This window comes from Kogia breviceps, chromosome 2 (assembly GCF_026419965.1).
Source record: "Kogia breviceps isolate mKogBre1 chromosome 2, mKogBre1 haplotype 1, whole genome shotgun sequence".
NCBI lineage: Eukaryota > Metazoa > Chordata > Mammalia > Artiodactyla > Physeteridae > Kogia > Kogia breviceps.
Window position 1 is genome coordinate 137,723,759 of NC_081311.1, and position 17,044 is coordinate 137,740,802.

The 17,044-nt window shown below is 41.5% G+C and overlaps 1 protein-coding gene and 1 long non-coding RNA gene across 6 annotated transcripts in view; one reads left to right on the forward strand and one right to left on the reverse strand.

Moving 5' to 3' along the window:
• Positions 1-2,323, forward strand: part of LOC131750909 (uncharacterized) — a 72,303-nt gene extending 69,980 nt beyond the window's left edge. Inside the window, exon 6 of the long non-coding RNA XR_009334018.2 lies at positions 1,622-2,323. This is a non-coding gene — a long non-coding RNA (uncharacterized lncRNA). The remainder of the gene's footprint in view (positions 1-1,621) is intronic.
• Positions 1-17,044, reverse strand: part of STK39 (serine/threonine kinase 39) — a 491,161-nt gene that overhangs the window by 3,924 nt on the left and 470,193 nt on the right. For all 5 annotated transcript variants that reach the window (XM_067026251.1, XM_067026250.1, XM_067026249.1 and 2 more), the window contains one exon: positions 9,502-9,566. In XM_067026251.1, the coding sequence (XP_066882352.1) occupies positions 9,502-9,566 (65 nt within the window). The remainder of the gene's footprint in view (positions 1-9,501; positions 9,567-17,044) is intronic.

The window sequence follows — 17,044 nt, forward strand, 5'->3', positions numbered from 1 at the left end:
AATATACAAACAGCTCATACAACTCTAACAACAAAGAAACAAACAACCCAATCAAAAAAGTAGGCAGAAGACCTAAACAGACATTTCTCCAAAGAAGACATACAGATTGCCAACCAGCACATGAAAAGATGATCAATCGCTAATTATTAGAGAGATGCAAATCAAAACTACAATGAGGGGCTTCCCTGGTGGCGCAGTGGTTGAGAGTCCGCCTGCCGATGCAGGGGATATGGGTTCGTGCCCTGGTCTGGGAAGATCCCACATGCCATGGAGTGACTGGGCCCGTGAGCCATGGCCGCTGAGCCTGTGCTCTGCAACGGGAGAGGCCACAACAGTGAGAGGCCCACATAACGCAAAAAAAACCCCTACAATGAGGCACCACCTCACACCGGTCAGAATGGCCATCATTAAAAAGTCTAAAAATAACAAATGCTGGAGAGGGTGTGGAGAAGAGGGAACCCTCCTACACTGCTGGTGGGAATGTAAGTTGGTGCAGCCACTATGGAGGTTCCTCAGAAAACTAAAACTAGAGTTACCATATGATCCAGCAGTCTTACTCCTGGGCATATATCCAGACAAAACTAATCCCAAAAGATACATGCACCCCTATATGTTCATAGCACTATTCACAACAGCCAAGACATGGAAACAACCTAAATGTCCATCAATGGAATGGATAAAGAAGATGTGGTACATATATACGATGAAATACTGACTCAGCCATAAAAAAGAACGACATAATGCCATTTGCAGCAACATGGATGGACCTAGAGATTATTGTACTAAGTGAAGTAAATCAGAAGGAGAAAGACAAATACCATATGATATCATTTACATGGAATCTAAAATATGACACAAATGAACCTATCTGCAAAACAGAAACAAACCTATGGACATGGAGAACAGACTTGTGGTTGCCAAGGTGGAGCGAGTTGGGGGAAGGATGGAGTGGGAGGCTGGGGTTAAAGTTATTATAGCTATAAATGGAGAAACAACAAGGTCCCACTGTATAGCACAGGGAACTATTATATTTAGTATCCTATGATAAACCATAATGGAAAAAGAATATTAAAAAAGAAGAATGGATCACTGCTATATAGCAGAAATTAACACAAAGTTGTAAATCAACTATATTTCAATAAAAAATATTTTTAGTAATGTTAAAGTACTAAATATATTTTAAAACATAAAACATGTTTATGTAGGTTATATGGTACTGACCGTCTTAGAAAATAAAGTTATTTCTAAAGTATTCATTTACCGATTCATTAAACATTATAGAAATAAACCCACTGCGTGCTAATAAAATCTTCATGAAAAATAAATAACCATAGTTTCCTAAAACAAAAATTTGAGAAGAGTGGCACTACTTTTTCCATTTTTGCAAAACTTTAATGTTTTGCATAATAGAAGATGGCCAGATTCTTATACCTGCATCTGCATTCACTCTCGTTCACTCTATTGCTCTGTTTTCCTTAAAGTATATAAAGAAAATCCAGTCTTTCACAAATAGGTATTTGGAAAAGGGAAGAGTATCTTAATAGCCTTTCCAGATACTTGTGGATATCATTTGTTACTATGCCGAAACTTGCCAAGTGGTGTTTTCTTTTTTTTTTTTCAGATGCAGGTTACTCTTTATTCAGGAGCACGTCTTTTCATAATGCCAATGGTGAGCATTGTCAAGATCCATTCATTCATCAGGGGCTGCAAAATGATGATATTCTATCATGCCTTCCTTATTTGCTAGCTGAATGCTTCTACAAAAAGAAACTTCTCCTCAGCGACTATTTGGTTACCCTTAATGGCAGCGTCCATATATACTCCAGTGGCTGAGGCCTCCGTGGACTGCGAACCGTGCAGACAGTCGCCGTCATTATGTTGCAGAGGTGGGACGGGGGAGGGAGGTTCGCTGCTGCTTCAAGGCCCAGGCCCAGCCAGTGGGTGGCCGTTGAGAGGACGTTGGGGGACACAGCCCTGAGCCTGTCCCCGGGCCCCTCAGCTCCCCTGCTGGCCCCGAGGCGGGAGGACCTGGAGGGCCCAGGGAAGAAGGCCCGATCTTCCTCTCAACTGCACTCTCTGCCATGGGGACCACTGCGAGGCTGACTGCCAAGTGGTATTTTTCTTAAAGCTTAGTTGCAATGTAGAATGTGAAACCATCACATTCAACTTTTCATAACTCTGTTATAGTAAACAGTGGTCTATTTTACCACTGAATGGATCTGTTACCTGTGTATGATGTTTTAGCATCACTGAGCTATGCAAACCTTCCAAATGTTGACATATTAAACAATATCAATAAATCATATTTATTAATATTACCCATCACCAATCTCATCAGAAATGCCTTTAAGTACTTGGGGTCGGGCAGGGGGTGTTTCTGTCAAGCTTACTGTTGCAGATATAAGTTTTCTAAAATCCTGTTTTTGCTTGAAATCTGAAATTTCTTATTGACAACAAATATTGTCAGTTGTTTTCCTTTAAGTGTCAAGCTTACTTGGTTCATTTTGAAAAACAAGTCTGCCAAATCCCTAGTCTGAATAGCCAATGTTTGTCAGTTGTTCTTCCAAGTAAAAGTGATATTCCATGAAAAAAAATATGGCTAGTTCGGCTCACAACTCAAACAACTCACCAGTGCTTTTCCTGGAGACAACCATCATGCTTCAGTACTGAAAAAATGCTTCCCATCTCATTACACAGAATACTAAAAAGATGTGTTCTCAAGTGGGGACTTGAGCCAGTTCCACTTATTTCTTAAAATTTTATTTATTTACTGAGCAATGGAATGAGTGCTTTGAAGATGATGGCTACTTACTACGGTTTGATGTTCCTGCCTTGATTTGTGCCAACATCAGTAGCTTTAACCACAATGGCTTTTACACCAATGTCAACACAATGGAAAAGGCCAAGTAACACCTTAGTATTGTTATGAAAAGTTTTGACATTCAGGACCCCTTAAAACGGTTTCAAGGAATCCCAGAAGTTCAGTACCCTCACTTTGAGAACTCCGCTTCAAAGGAAAATGTATCCGTTATCAGGACTGTAGCATGATAGTGTAACACCACTGCTCTCACTCAAGTGTCTGTACTGATTCCTGAAAGCCCCCACTTCCCCATCCCTCCTGACACACCAGCAGGTGTGGCCCACATCCTATGGAGGAGTTGAAGATGCAGTTGTCCAGCATCGATCATAAGGATTCCCCTCCACCGCCAGCCTGGGTGTGCTTTGGTAAGGATTCCTCACCACCTGGAGAGTTTCTGACCTCCTCAGGTGATTCAAAGTTTCGGCAGAGTTTGAGAACCTCTGTTCTACCCTAGTGCTCCACAAAGTGTGAACCTCCCTTTCCTTTAGAAAGGGGGTTCCCAAACTTCAGCATCAGAACACGTGGAGAGAGTGTTAACACATGGATTCCTGTGCCCCATTCCCCCGACATTCTGATTCTTTAGGCCTGGGACGGGGCCCCAGAATTCACACTTTTATCAAGTTTCCAGGTGAAGCTGACACTGTCCATCTGGGGACCACACTTGCAGAACCATTGTTTCAGACTGAACAGGAGACAGCTGCTACATGGACCTTCTTGAACTGACAGTTTCAGTAGGGGGAGTAAGTTTAATACTCTCAGCTAGTTTTTATATCATTTCAGTCCTGGCTTTACCTGACTTTGGGGAATGTTGCCTTAGTCGTGCAGCCTCGAGAAATAAGGCTCTTTAATCATTAATTACCAATGCTTATAAAATTGCTGTCTGCTGCTCATCATCAGTAATTATTAGAGAAATGCAAATCAAAACTAATACAATGAGGTTACACCTCACACCAGTCAGAATGTCCATCATCAAAAAGTCTACAAATAAAAAATGCTGGAGAGGGTGTGGAGAAAAGGGAACCCTCTTGCACTGCTGGTGGGAATGTAAGTTGGTACAGACACTATGGAGAACAGTATGGGGATCCTCAGAAAACTAAAAATAGAGCTACCATACGATGTAGCAACCCCACTCCTGGGCACATATCTGGACAAAACTCTAATCCAAAAAGATACACACACCCCTATGTTCATAGCAGCATTATTCACAATAGCCAAGACATGGTAACAACCTAAATATTCATTGACAGATGAATGGATAAAGAAGATGTGGTACATATATACAATGGAATACTACTCAGCCGTAAAAAAGAATGAAATAATGCCATTTGCAGCAACATGGATGCAACTAGAGATGATCATAAGCGAAGTCAGAAAGAGAAAGACAAATACCATATGGTATCACTTATATGTGGAATCTAAAATATGATACAAATGAACCTATCTACAAAACAGACAGAATCACGGACACAGAGAAGAGTCTGGTGGTTGCCAATGGGGAAGGGGTTGGGGGAGAGATGGAGTGGGAGGTTAGCGTTAGCAGATGTAAGCTTTTATATATAGAGTGGATAAACAACAAGGTCCCACTCTAATAGCACAGGGAACTATATTCAATATCCTATGATAAACCATAATGGAAAAGAATATTAAAAAAGAATGTATATATAGTATAGTTATCTGCAATATATGTGATTAAACTTCAGAAACTAAAATCTATACGGCTCACGTAAATGTGTACCAACTGGATGTTAATTACAAGCACAGTTGACCCTTGAACAATGCAGGGGTTGGGGGTTCCAACCCTCCAAGCAGTCGAAAATCCAAATGTAACTTATATTTGGCCCTCCTTAAACATGGTTCCTCTGTACCTGCGAATTCAACTAATCACAGGTTGTTATACTGTTGCAGGTGTTTACTGAAAAAAGTTGGTGTCAAACTGGATTTGTGCAGTTCAAACCCATGCTGTTCAAGGGTCAACTGTACTTACAATTTGTGTTCTTTCTTCAAGGACAAATTAAATATTTTATATTTTCACTAACATGATTTCAAAAATTCCACACTGAAAGCAGCAAGACTTACCTACTTTACAAAACTGCAAGGTAGCAAATTAAAAAATGACTCAAAAAACATTTATGAAGACTTGCCTTGAGGCTTACTTACAACATGTCAAACTCAAAGCACATACTACTTGAGCTGAAATGCCCCCTATGCCTGAACCACTTTGTTGAAAGTGGTAAGAAGGTTTACAGATCTCCCAGCCATGTCAACAATGGAAATCATACTTCACTTATTATCTTATCTGTCAAAGGAAGCTAAAGGTCTCATTGGGTGGAGAAAAAAAAGTACATGTACTTCTTTGAATAACCAATATCCTTGCCCCTCAGGCCACTGTTCTTCTTATATAGCAGATATACAAGATAAGAGACACCTTTTCAAGCCTGAGGCCTTTGCGAGCCTTTTCAAGCCTAAATTGTGGTGGGAGCTGGGAGAGGAAAGAGATTGGAGAAGGAGTCATCTACAAATGGAATGCTTCCCAGCCTTGGCTAAACACTGGAATCACCAGGGGCACCTTCCAAGTTCCCACAGCCCAGGCTGCACGAAGAACAATTAAATTAGGCTACGTGGAACAGGACCCAAGCATTCGTAATTTTTTAAAATGTCTCCACCATTCCTTGAGTGAAACCATTGTGTAGCCAGGTGAAGAACCACAATACTAACTACTCCTCTTTAGATAATTTTCAGGCCCCTTACATTCTCCTTTAGAAAGCAAAGAGAGCGCTGAGATTAAAATGATAAACAGCTGAGAGATGAAACGGCCATGAGCAGTAGCAGCTTAGGAGGAAAAATGCTTCTGAAACACTTTGATCTTTTAGTCTTCAATAAAATAACGAGGGCTTCCCTGGTGGCGCAGTGGTTGAGAGACCGCCTGCCGACGCAGGGGACACGGGTTCGTGTCCCGGTCCGGGGAGATCCCACATGCCGCGGAGCGGCTGGGCCCGTGAGCCATGGCCGCTGAGCCTGCGCGTCCGGAGCCTGTGCTCCGCAACGGGAGAGGCCACAACAGTGAGAGGCCCGCGTACCGCAAAAAACCCCCACACATACAAAAAACAAAAAAAACAAAAAAAACAAAAAAAAACAAAAACACCCCCAAATTGTATCTCTGTGGTTTTACCAGGGTGTTACTGTCCTACAGAAGATTAAGCCAAGGAGCACTTCAAATGAGCTCTGTCAAATGGGTCTCAAACTGGCTGTCAACTGACAACCACAAAGAAACCCTCTCAGGCTTTAACTAGGGAAGGATGGAGAGGTAACTGACAGAAACAGAAGGTCGCTCCCGAGTTTGGCTTTATTTAACATCTTTAACTATCTTTGGAGGAAAAGCCATCAATTTCCATTTACTGAGAATGCCACACATTACAATACATTCTCAAGCTATAAGGGGAAAGAAAAACGTGCACGGATTTTCCTGCAGGTCTCTTGCGCCACACAGGCCAACATTACTCACTCTGCTTAAGGTACAAAGGAGATCTGGTCTCAACCAGTGTTAAGTGTGTCCAGTCACCCAAAAGGTGAATCCACAAACAGAGACCTGTAAAACCATAAGGCTGCAAGGTCCCGCCTGTAAGACTGAATAGTTGTTGAGCACTGGGCCGTGATGCTAGATCAGGGTTGAATTCCCAGCTTCTGCACTGCTTGATCCTGGGCAAGTTAACCTCAACAGGGCCTCTGATTCCCAAGACATAAAATGGACCCAATGACATCACCATCTTGGAGGATCGTGAGGACTAAATTAACTGAGCTGAAGTATGTAAAACACCTCATGCAATGCCCTGCAAACAGTGGATGCACATGAAATGGTAGTGATTCTTGCTATTTCTGCAGGCAAGGCCAAGGCATTTTGAGAGAAATTTTCCTAAATGAGGTTTGTGTTCCGATATATTTTATTAATTATGATCAAGTCCCTACCACATGCAGGGAATCCAACAGAAGTCCCTGCCTGCTTGGAGTCTCTAGACTTATTAGAGACACAAATAAGATTCTACACAATTTCAATATAATACAACCTTTCGGCGAGAGAATACAGGAGGAGCACCAAGGCCAAGATCGGATGCCAGAAAAAGCCTGTTGGAGAAGTGAAATTAAGGCAGAAAACTGGAACGTGTCTAGGTGTTAGTGACACAGAAAGCACTCCTGGAGAAGTTGGGAGAGAAGGGTATTTCAGGGAAAAGTATATACAAAGGGTCAGCTGATGAAAATAGGAGGAGAGAGGACTAGGGGAAGAAGTGAATGGGGGGATAAAGAAAGGTGGAGCAGGACCTAAAAGGAAGTCTGATCGGGGAGGACTTCCTTTAGCCATGATCAGGGTTTGAGTTTCAGAAGAGGACAGTGGAGAGAGAGCCAGCCGAGTATTGGGGGCATTTTGGAATTAAGGAAGAATTACATGGGCTACAGCCCCAGTGTGGTAAACAGGGCTGGAGGCTGGCAAGTTGTAGGCAGGAAGCAGTAAACATAGCTGGAGGCTGGCAAGTTGTAGGCAGGAAGCAGTAAACATAGCTGGAGGCTGGCAAGTTGTAGGCAGGAAGCTCAGTGTCAGAAGATAAGAGGATCCCAATAGGGGGCTGAGAATGGGGATGGGGAGGAGGACAGACTCAAGAGAGGGAATCCAGGGAACTTAGTTTCACAGGGACAGTATAGTTTATCTAGGGACAGTATAGTGGGTGTTTTTATGAAACCTTCAGTACTATGAAAGGCCTGGGGTTGCTACTCCTATTTTATAGGTAGGCGAGTTTAGAGACAATGGGAATAAGCCAGCGTAAAAGTTTTAATCTCTTATCTCTAGGTTTACATGTTCAAAATCTGGAAAATGTTCAGGAGGTGGTATGTTGTAACTTCTTTTTTCGCAGTATAAAAAAAATAAAGAAACATTACTACTGGCTTGAAATGCAGACACAGGGTGCCATCTTTCTCATCCATATATCCTCATATAAGGGAAACATGTTTATGAAGATGCAGGTGAATTAGAAACATAATAGAGGTGACAGAGGAGTCCCAAGCTAGAAGATGAATTTTTCAATTTGTTAATTTCTCACTCTTTGTCTGACTAAATTGTTCTTTTGTTATCAAAACAAAATGAATTTCTTCCGCTAAATTCTTTCTGTGAAAATCTTTTGTGTTTTTCTTTTATCACTCAGCCTGGCCATCTGAATTTAGATGAGGAGCAAGACCCAGAAAGTTAATTAGCACCAGGTTAACATTTACTGTAACGAATCATTTAGCATTTTTTGGCCATGCACATTTTCCATTAAATTTTCACAAGAAATAAAAAAGACAGGCCATCAACGTATATTGTGCAAAACAAAGTGTTGGTCATCTAGATATTAAATTGCTTGCAGCATTCAAGACTGGCCGTTGATAAGAATAATTTATAATTTAAAAATGAGTCATTTAACATCCTGCTTGCAAAAACTTTCAGGAAAATCGTCACTTTTGACTACTTGTACTTCTCTCCACTTCTGGCCATGATCACAATCTCTTAGTTTCACAAGGACCCCAGAATGCTCAGTATCTCTATCTCCGTGGCTACCCTAGTTCTTAAATTTAAAATCTGCTAGTGCAGAAAAACTGCTGGAATATCTCCTCTCTACAAGAATCTGTTACTGTGATTTGAAATGTGGGTTAAAATGTTATGTCTTTGCTCACTAGCCTTCAGAGGGTTGTTCTACAATCGCTTCCAATTACTTAAACCATTTCTACAACAATCGGCCTCAATTTTTAAACGTTAGAACCACTTGGCTTTTGCTTCAGGAAAGCTTTATTAAGAGTGCTGCTTCAAACTCAGTTTAATTTTGTCTTTATGGTCAAGTTGCCATACAAACTGGAAGCAAAAGGGTACACAGACCTCAAGACTTCTCAAATGGCTACTCTTATTAAAGATGTGATGGTAAAAGAACAAGCTATGCTCATGGAAGAGGAACTTTCCAGTCATGATCAGAAACTGTTCCCAAGCCATAAAAAAGAACAAAATAATGCCATTTGCAGCAACATGGATGGACCTAGAGATTGTCATACTGAGTGATGTAAGTCAGACAGAGAAAGACAAATATATGATACCGCTTATATGTGGAATCCAAAAATTAAAAAAGGGTACAAATGAACTTATTTACAAAACAGAGTCACAGATGCAGAAAACAAACTTATGGTTGCCAGCGGGGAAGGGGAGGGGAGGGATAAATTGCGAGATTGGGATTGACATATACACACTACTATATATAAAATAGATAACTGATAAGGACCTACTCTATATAGCACAGGGAACTCTATTCAATAATCTGTAATGACCTATACGGGGAAAGAATCTAAAAACAAAGTAGATATATGTATATGTATAACTGATTCACTTTGCTGTATACCTGAAACTACCACAACACTGTAGATCAACTATATTCCAATTAAAAAACAAAACAAAACAAAAAACCCCAGAAAATCTTCCCAAATGTTGACCAGGCAAATGATGAATGCAAAAATGGATCCCCACCCCCAGAAGCAACAGCAGAATTACGGAACAGGTTACTAAATGATATTATTGTTCCTTGTTGGCACAGCATGGCAAAATATTTACCTTCGTTCCAAAACTTTCCACTTACCAACTTAAATGTCAATGTTTTTAAAGCTTTGGGATCATCTACAATCTTCTGTAAATTAGCAGCCACTGTAAAATACAAACATGGAGAAAAAGCATCCAAATTATTTCCAATAACTGCATTTTCACATCAATGATTCAGAAAATCTGACTAATGATGCAATAACCTGCAAAATCATTTCTTTCACAGACATTATAAAGTCCATATAAATGACCAAACTACTCTCATAAAGACGTTTTCTACCACAACCTACATCTTCATTAATCACTATACACTGACCCCACGTTTTCTACAATAAAATGAGAAATTACTTTCTAGTGGAAAGTAAATGATCGTAGCCCCCAGTGTTTCCACCACCTGGTTTTTCTCAACACTCATTAATAAGAGATCTATTAGTCAGGAGAGGGCAGTACAAAACAAAGAGGAGGGGTATCGCAATGACCCATTTCTCTGGAAATAATAGGTCAGCATTTTGAACTCCTGTCTCTATAAATTCACTCAATTCTCTGCACCCATTTTTTTTTTTTGTTTTTTTTTTGGCGGTACGCAGGCCTCTCACTGCTGTGGCCTCTCCCGTCACGGAGCACAGGCTCCGGACGCGCAGGCTCAGCGGCCATGGCTCACAGGCCCACCTGCTCCGCGGCATGTGGGATCCTCCCGGACCGGGGCACGAAACCGTGTCCCCTGTACCGGCAGGCTGACTCCCAACCACTGCGCCACCAGGGAAGCCCTCTGCACCCATTTTTATCAAAGCAACAAGATACAGTGTATAACCTCTACGACTCAGGCATGTGTCTTAGTGCTTTCAGAGCACGGTGATCTGTCAAAGCAGTGAAGTACCACCTTGAGCAACACCGGAAGTGGCTGAACAGGGTCAAGCACTAGAGGGTGTCCTTTTGGAGCTCAACAGTGCAGATATGTTTTTAGTATTGGCCAGATTCACCAGAGACCCATCCTGCTCTCTGTGGTGCCATGATGTATTTGATGCTCTCATAGAGAAGTCAGCCTTTCTTGCTTAGGGTACTGTTTATGAACAGAATCCTCAACAGGTGATGCTGATGGAAATTTAACACCTTCCTCTTTCCACGTCCAAACCTGAACATCAGGTAAGTACTATTGGCCAAAGAAAGAGAAGTTACTATTGAAGCAATTAGGAGAGAGGTCCTCTTCATCATTTTTATTTTTCATAAGGAAAACCCCCTGCTGCTTCAGTAATTAGGCATCTGAAAAGTTATCTGAATATTTTAAGGAAAAAAAAATTTAAGAGAAAATAGTAAACATAAATATTTTGGGAGAAATGTTTCAAGTAGAAAGTTTGTAAGTAGAAAGAAATCTGTGCAAATTTTATTTTTCTCTAAGGTTGACTGAAAACAACCTAGACACAAGAATTTCTCAGCAGATTAGTTTCATTTAATCCATCTGCTGTGGAGGGAAAATATATTCAATATGGCCTGTTTCTCTTTTTAAAAATTTTTTAAATTTATTTTATTTATTTTATTTTTGGCTGCGTTGGGTCTGTTGCTGCATGGGCTTTTCTCTAGTTGCAGCGAGCGGGGGCTACTCTTCACTGCAGTGCGCGGGCTTCTCATTGTGGTGTCTTCTCTTGTTGCAGAGCATGGGCTCTAGGCAGGCAGGCTTTGGTAGTTGTGGCACATGGGCTCAGTAGCTGTGGCACATGGGCTTAGTTGCTCTGCAACAATGTGGGATCTTCCCAGACCAGGGCTCAAACCCGTGTCCCCTGCATTGGAAGGCAGACTCTTAGCCACTGTGCCACCAGGGAAGCCCTGGCCTGTTTCTCTTCATAAACCGCAATTACAAGCACCATTTTATCTTCATCTGTTGCCCTCTTAATACTTCCAATCTGAGTAACAGACAAAGTTCCATTTTTGTTAACACCCGTCTCCCTGACTCATCTTCTTCTCTCCCTCATTTTTGCCCATGCAGCACACTTATACACTTCATGTACAGATCCTGGGCCACCAACCTCAATCTTCTTTTGGCCTCCTCCACAGTTTCCTGAACTTACCTCAGATACTAAAATCATCTAGTAATCTACACAAGAAACATTGGCTCATGGAGTGAAAAGCTCTGCTGTAAAATCCTGCCCACTAAAGCCAGTACTGATGGTGTCAGGGCATTCTGACTATATGCAAATTGGAGCAACTGAGCAGAGTCACCCTTTTCTTAAAGCATAAAAGTGTTCTAATAGTTCCTTGGATTTGGGCTGATTTCACGAGTGGCCGTAAAGTCTCCACATGAATTTCAGTCCTTTCATTAGAGTTCCCCCGTAAATGTGGATGATTTACTGCCTTGTTCTGGGTCATCTATTTCCAGTCTGCTCTCTCATGTTCCACCCAAAGCAGAGCTGCATCTACACTAATTCACAACCCTCTCTCTGGTGGACACGCATCTGTGGTAGGGCCAATTTCCAAGGAAAATGGCTACAAGCAAGTTGTAGCCTGGAGGGCAACAATGACCTGCTGGCATCTTAAACAATCATCCAGAAACCACGTCCCCAACTGTGAACCCTACACCTCCAGGGACATTAGAAATTCAAATTCTGTCTTCAGCTCAAAGCAAAAATAGCAAAACTGGCCACTTACCTGATTACTCATTCCAGGTGCTAGACTTATTTTCAATTTCGTTGATTCTAATTTGTTATAAAGTGCTACAAAATACCTTCATTTAACTGACATCACATAAAATTCAGGGTGATACTAATTTCTCTTCTAGTAGCAATGCTCATTAAAAAAGATGGGTGCCACTGCTTCCTCCCTTCTCCTGACTGCACCTGGGTTTCTAAAATAAAAACTCTCCTTACCTGGGACGTGAGCTGAGAAGGAAGGGCTGGGTAGGGCTGGCTGTTACTTTAGAGCTCCTCAAGTATATGCTGATAACTTCATGTTTTAAGATACCCTAGTTTCCAAAAATAAACTATGGGGCTTCTGAACCCTGCTTACTCAGTGGCCATCAACTCATTTCTGATCCCTCCTGGCTTTCCCAAATAAAACTCATTCCCCTAGTTTCTGATGCAGACGCTGTGTTATTCCTTGAACTTGTCCCTTCCGTCCTCCACAGCCCACTGTCTTTGGTCTCGGAGCTTTCTCTGTCTCTTGACCACACAGGACACACAAGGTACTCACTAAGGCCCCAGGGATTGTGGCCCTCTCGCCCTACCACTGGGACTACATGATACCTTTGTGTGAGCCATCTATTCCTTGCTATTCTTGTGTCCCTGCATCACACTTCAGGCTTGAATCTCTGTCAGGGCTGGAAGTCTCTATTTGCTCTTTGGGATAACATTTGGCCTAATGTACAGTAAGTACTGCCCTTTATGAAGCTGTAATAATATCATTAACAACCACATGGAAGAAGATGCTGATGCTCAATACCCTCCCGAATCTAAACAGAGAAGGAAATAAAGAGTCTCCTCCCAGGGGTAATCTACCAGAGGCCAGGCAGCAGAGGTGACATTTCTCTGGCGAGCTAAGTCAGGCATGCTCCAGACAGTGTTTTCTGTACAATCTCCCTGTACTACTCGAATTCTGCACATTTTGACAGTTAGGAAAAGTAACATTTAGACAATGACTATTTACAGTTTGTGTTTGTATTCTGAGTGATTATTCAAAAGATACATTTTTCTCCCTACGTACCAGCATATTTTACAACAATCTCATAGAGTACTGATGTGCTCATGGAGGTGACTTAATTTAATTCGAGCTCTTCTCAAACAAAAGCTTTGGGGAAAAGCACACCAAATGAACAGATAATGACTATTTACAGTTTGTGTTTGTACTCTGAGTGATTATTCAAAAGATACATTTTTCTCCCTACGTACCAGCATATTTCACAACAATCTCATAGAGTACTGATGTGCTCATGGAGGTGACTTAATTTAATTCGAGCTCTTCTCAAACAAAAGCTTTGGGGAAAAGCACACCAAATGAACAGATAATGACTATTTACAGTTTGTGTTTGTATTCTGAGTGATTATTCAAAAGATACACTTTTCTCCCTGCGTACCAGCATATTTCACAACAATCTCATAGAGTACTGATGTTCTCATGGAGGTGACTTAATTTAATTCGAGCTCTTCTCAAACAAATGCTTTGGGGAACAGCACACCAAATGAACCCCAAGGCTGATGTATTCCCCTAGTAAGAAATTCTGAGGTAAGACAAAAGCGTAGACTTGGGTTACCTGACGACGATAATGTCACAATGTGTTTTACTCAAAGACACACCCTGTAGGTTGCATTGGTGCAGAAAGGCAGCATGAAATTGCAGAGACATGGGTGCCAAAAGAGAATCCAAGCTCTTAGTAAGGAGAAAAGGAGAGGCTAGGAGAGTGAGTTTCTTATGGATACTGCTATAACACTAATGCAAAATTATGGCTAATTAACAATTCAGTTTGGGACAAAATAAAAGAGATTTGCCCTTTTATTTCCCCCTAATCTCTGGCGCTTATCTTCAGGAGATGCAGCATAGCACAGTGTGCAAGAGCCTGAATTCTCCAGCCAGACTGCCTGTGTTCAAATCCTCCTGCTTAGAGCTGTGTGGCCCCATGAACTTGGGCGAGTTTCCTTAGCCTCTTCGTGCTTGAAGTTATGCATCTTTAAAATGTGGATATTAATGGCGCCTACCTGATAGCGTTGTTTTGAGGATTAAGTTAATAACAAAGTTCTTAGAATAGTGTTTGATATATAGCAAGTACATAATAAACATTAGCTTATTGCCTCTACCCTGGACAACTGTGAATCTTAACTGGTTTCCTTGCTTTCAGTCTAAACTTCTCAAGAGCCTTTTTCTCACACCTGAGTTACCTGGAGAATTTAAGTCATAAATTGGAACGTGTTGCCTCCTTAGGTAATACTGTTTAACTGTTCCCATCAACTCTGGGATAAAGCTCAAGTTTTTAATGTGGTCCAACAGACCCTCTATGGTCCAGCCTCACCTACCTCCCTGGTTTATTTTCTGTCATTTCCTACCCTGAATCTTCCTGGGAAGGGTTCTGTAACCCCCATTCTCCTCTACACCTCTACCACTGTGTGCTGAAATTATCTGTTATAGATCTGATTTCCCCACTAAACTCTTTGATAACCCAGACAAAATCTTATCCACCTCTGCAAAAAAGGTTTACCTTTGACATATATGTGTGTGTGTGTGTGTGTGTGTGTGTGTGTGACATATATCCACACACACAGAAACTGACGATTTCTCACCACCTCCACTGCTACGACACAAGTACAGCCACCATCATCCTGTTGAGATTCGTACAATGACCTATCGTCTCCCTGCTGCCATCCCAGTCCCTCAAGTCTGGTCTCCACCCAGGAGTCAGATGAGCCTTCTAACATATAATAAGACCATGTGACTTCTCTTTTCAAAGCCCCCTGCCAGCTGTGCAGCTCAGACTGAAAACCACAGTCTCTACAATGAGCAAGTCTCCTGGTCCATGTCTGACCTCATCCCTCACCATTCTTTCTGGCTGCCCCTACTCTAGCCACAATAGCCTCCGTGCTGCTCCTTGAGTGTTCAAAGCAGGCTTCCACCCGAGACCCTCTGTACCTGCCATTCCCTCTTCCAGAAACGCTGCTTCTCCATGCCTCTCCCTTCCAAGTTGCTGCGCTCATGTCTCTGGCTACCCTATCAACACCCCTCCACAGCTGCACTCTCTACTTCTTTACCCAGAATTTTTTTCATAGCACTGATCATCACCAGACATGCTATATACTTATGAAGTTTTGGATATGGCTTTTCACTTACCCCCGCACGAGGCCCATAAGCTCCAATGAGTCCAGGAATTTTGTCTGTCTGTTCACTGCTATGTTGCTAGTGCCTGACACATAGTGTCAATATAGAGGGTTCTAAGATTCTAAAAACCCCAGGTTAATATCCTTTTATAGAAGAATTACTCATATCTTAGAAAAAGTTCTTACAAATGTGTCTCCTAAAATAATCTAATTTATTTTCCCAAAGCAAATCAATTAACTCTTGGCTCATCTCAAATGAATACTGAGTATCCTAGGCAACCATGACTTTGAAGACTGGCTATCAACAGGCACATGAAAAGATGCTCAATCACTAATCATTAGAGAAATGCAAATCAAAACTACAGTGAGGTACCACCTCACAGCAGTCAGAATGGCCATCATCAAAAAGTCTACAAATAACAAATGCTGGAGAGGGTGTGGAGAAAAGGGAACCTTCCCACACTGTTGGTGGGAATGTAAGCTGGTGCAGCCACTATGGAAAACAGTATGGAGGGTCCTTGAAAAACTAAAAATAGAACTACCAAATGATTCAGCAATCCCAGTCCTGGGCACATATCTGGACAAAACTGTAATTCAAAAAGATACATGCACACCTATGTTCATAGCAGCACTATTCACAAGAGCCAAGACATGGAAACAACCTAAATGTTCATTGACAGATGAATGGATAAAGAAGATGTGGTACATATATACAACGGAATACTACTCAGCCATAAAAAAGAACAAAATAATGCCATTTGCAGCAACATGGATTGACCTAGAGATTGCCATACTGAGTGAAGTTAAGTCAGACACAGAAAGACAAATATATGATATCACTTATATGTGGAATCTAAAAAAAAAAAGGGTACAAATGAACTTATTTACAAAACAGAAGTAGACTCACGGATGTAGAAAACAAACTTATAGTTACCAGGGGATAAGGGGAGGGAGGGATAAACTGGGAGATAGGGACTGACATATACACACTACTATATATAAAATAGATAACTAATAAGAACCTGCTGCATAGCACAGGGAACTCCACTCAATATTCTATAATGGCCTATATTGGAAAAGACTCTAAAAAGAAAAAGAGTGGATATATGTATAACTGATTCACTTTGCTGTACACCTGAAACTAACACAACATTGTAAATCAACTATATGCCAATAAAAATCTAAAAAAAAAATGAAATAATGCCATTTGCAGCAACATGGATGGACTTAGAGACTGTCATACTAAGTAAGTCAGAATGAGAAAGACAAATACCATATGATATCACTTATATGTGGAATCTAAAATATGGCGCAAATGAACCTATGTACAAAACAGAAACAGACTCACAGATATAGAAAACAGACTTGTGGTTGCTAAGGGATGGCGGGTGGAGTGGGAGAGGGATAGACTGGGAGTTTGGGTAAACAGATGCAAACTATTATATATAGAATGGATAAACAACAAGGTCGTACTATATAGCACAGGGAACTATGCTCAATATCCTGTGATAAACCATGATGGAAAATAATATAAAATGAATGTGTATATATATATATATTTAACTGAATCACTTTGTTGTACAGCAAAAATTAACACAAGATTGTAAATCAACTATAATAAAGATTAGCTGGGCTTCCCTGGTGGCGCAGTGGTTGAGAGCCCACCTGCCGATGCAGGGGACATGGGTTCGTGCCCCAGTCCGGGAAGATCCCACATGCCGCGGAGCGGCTGGGCCCGTGAGCCATGGCCGCTGAGCCTGCGCGTCTGGAGCCTGTGCTCCTCAATGGGAGCGG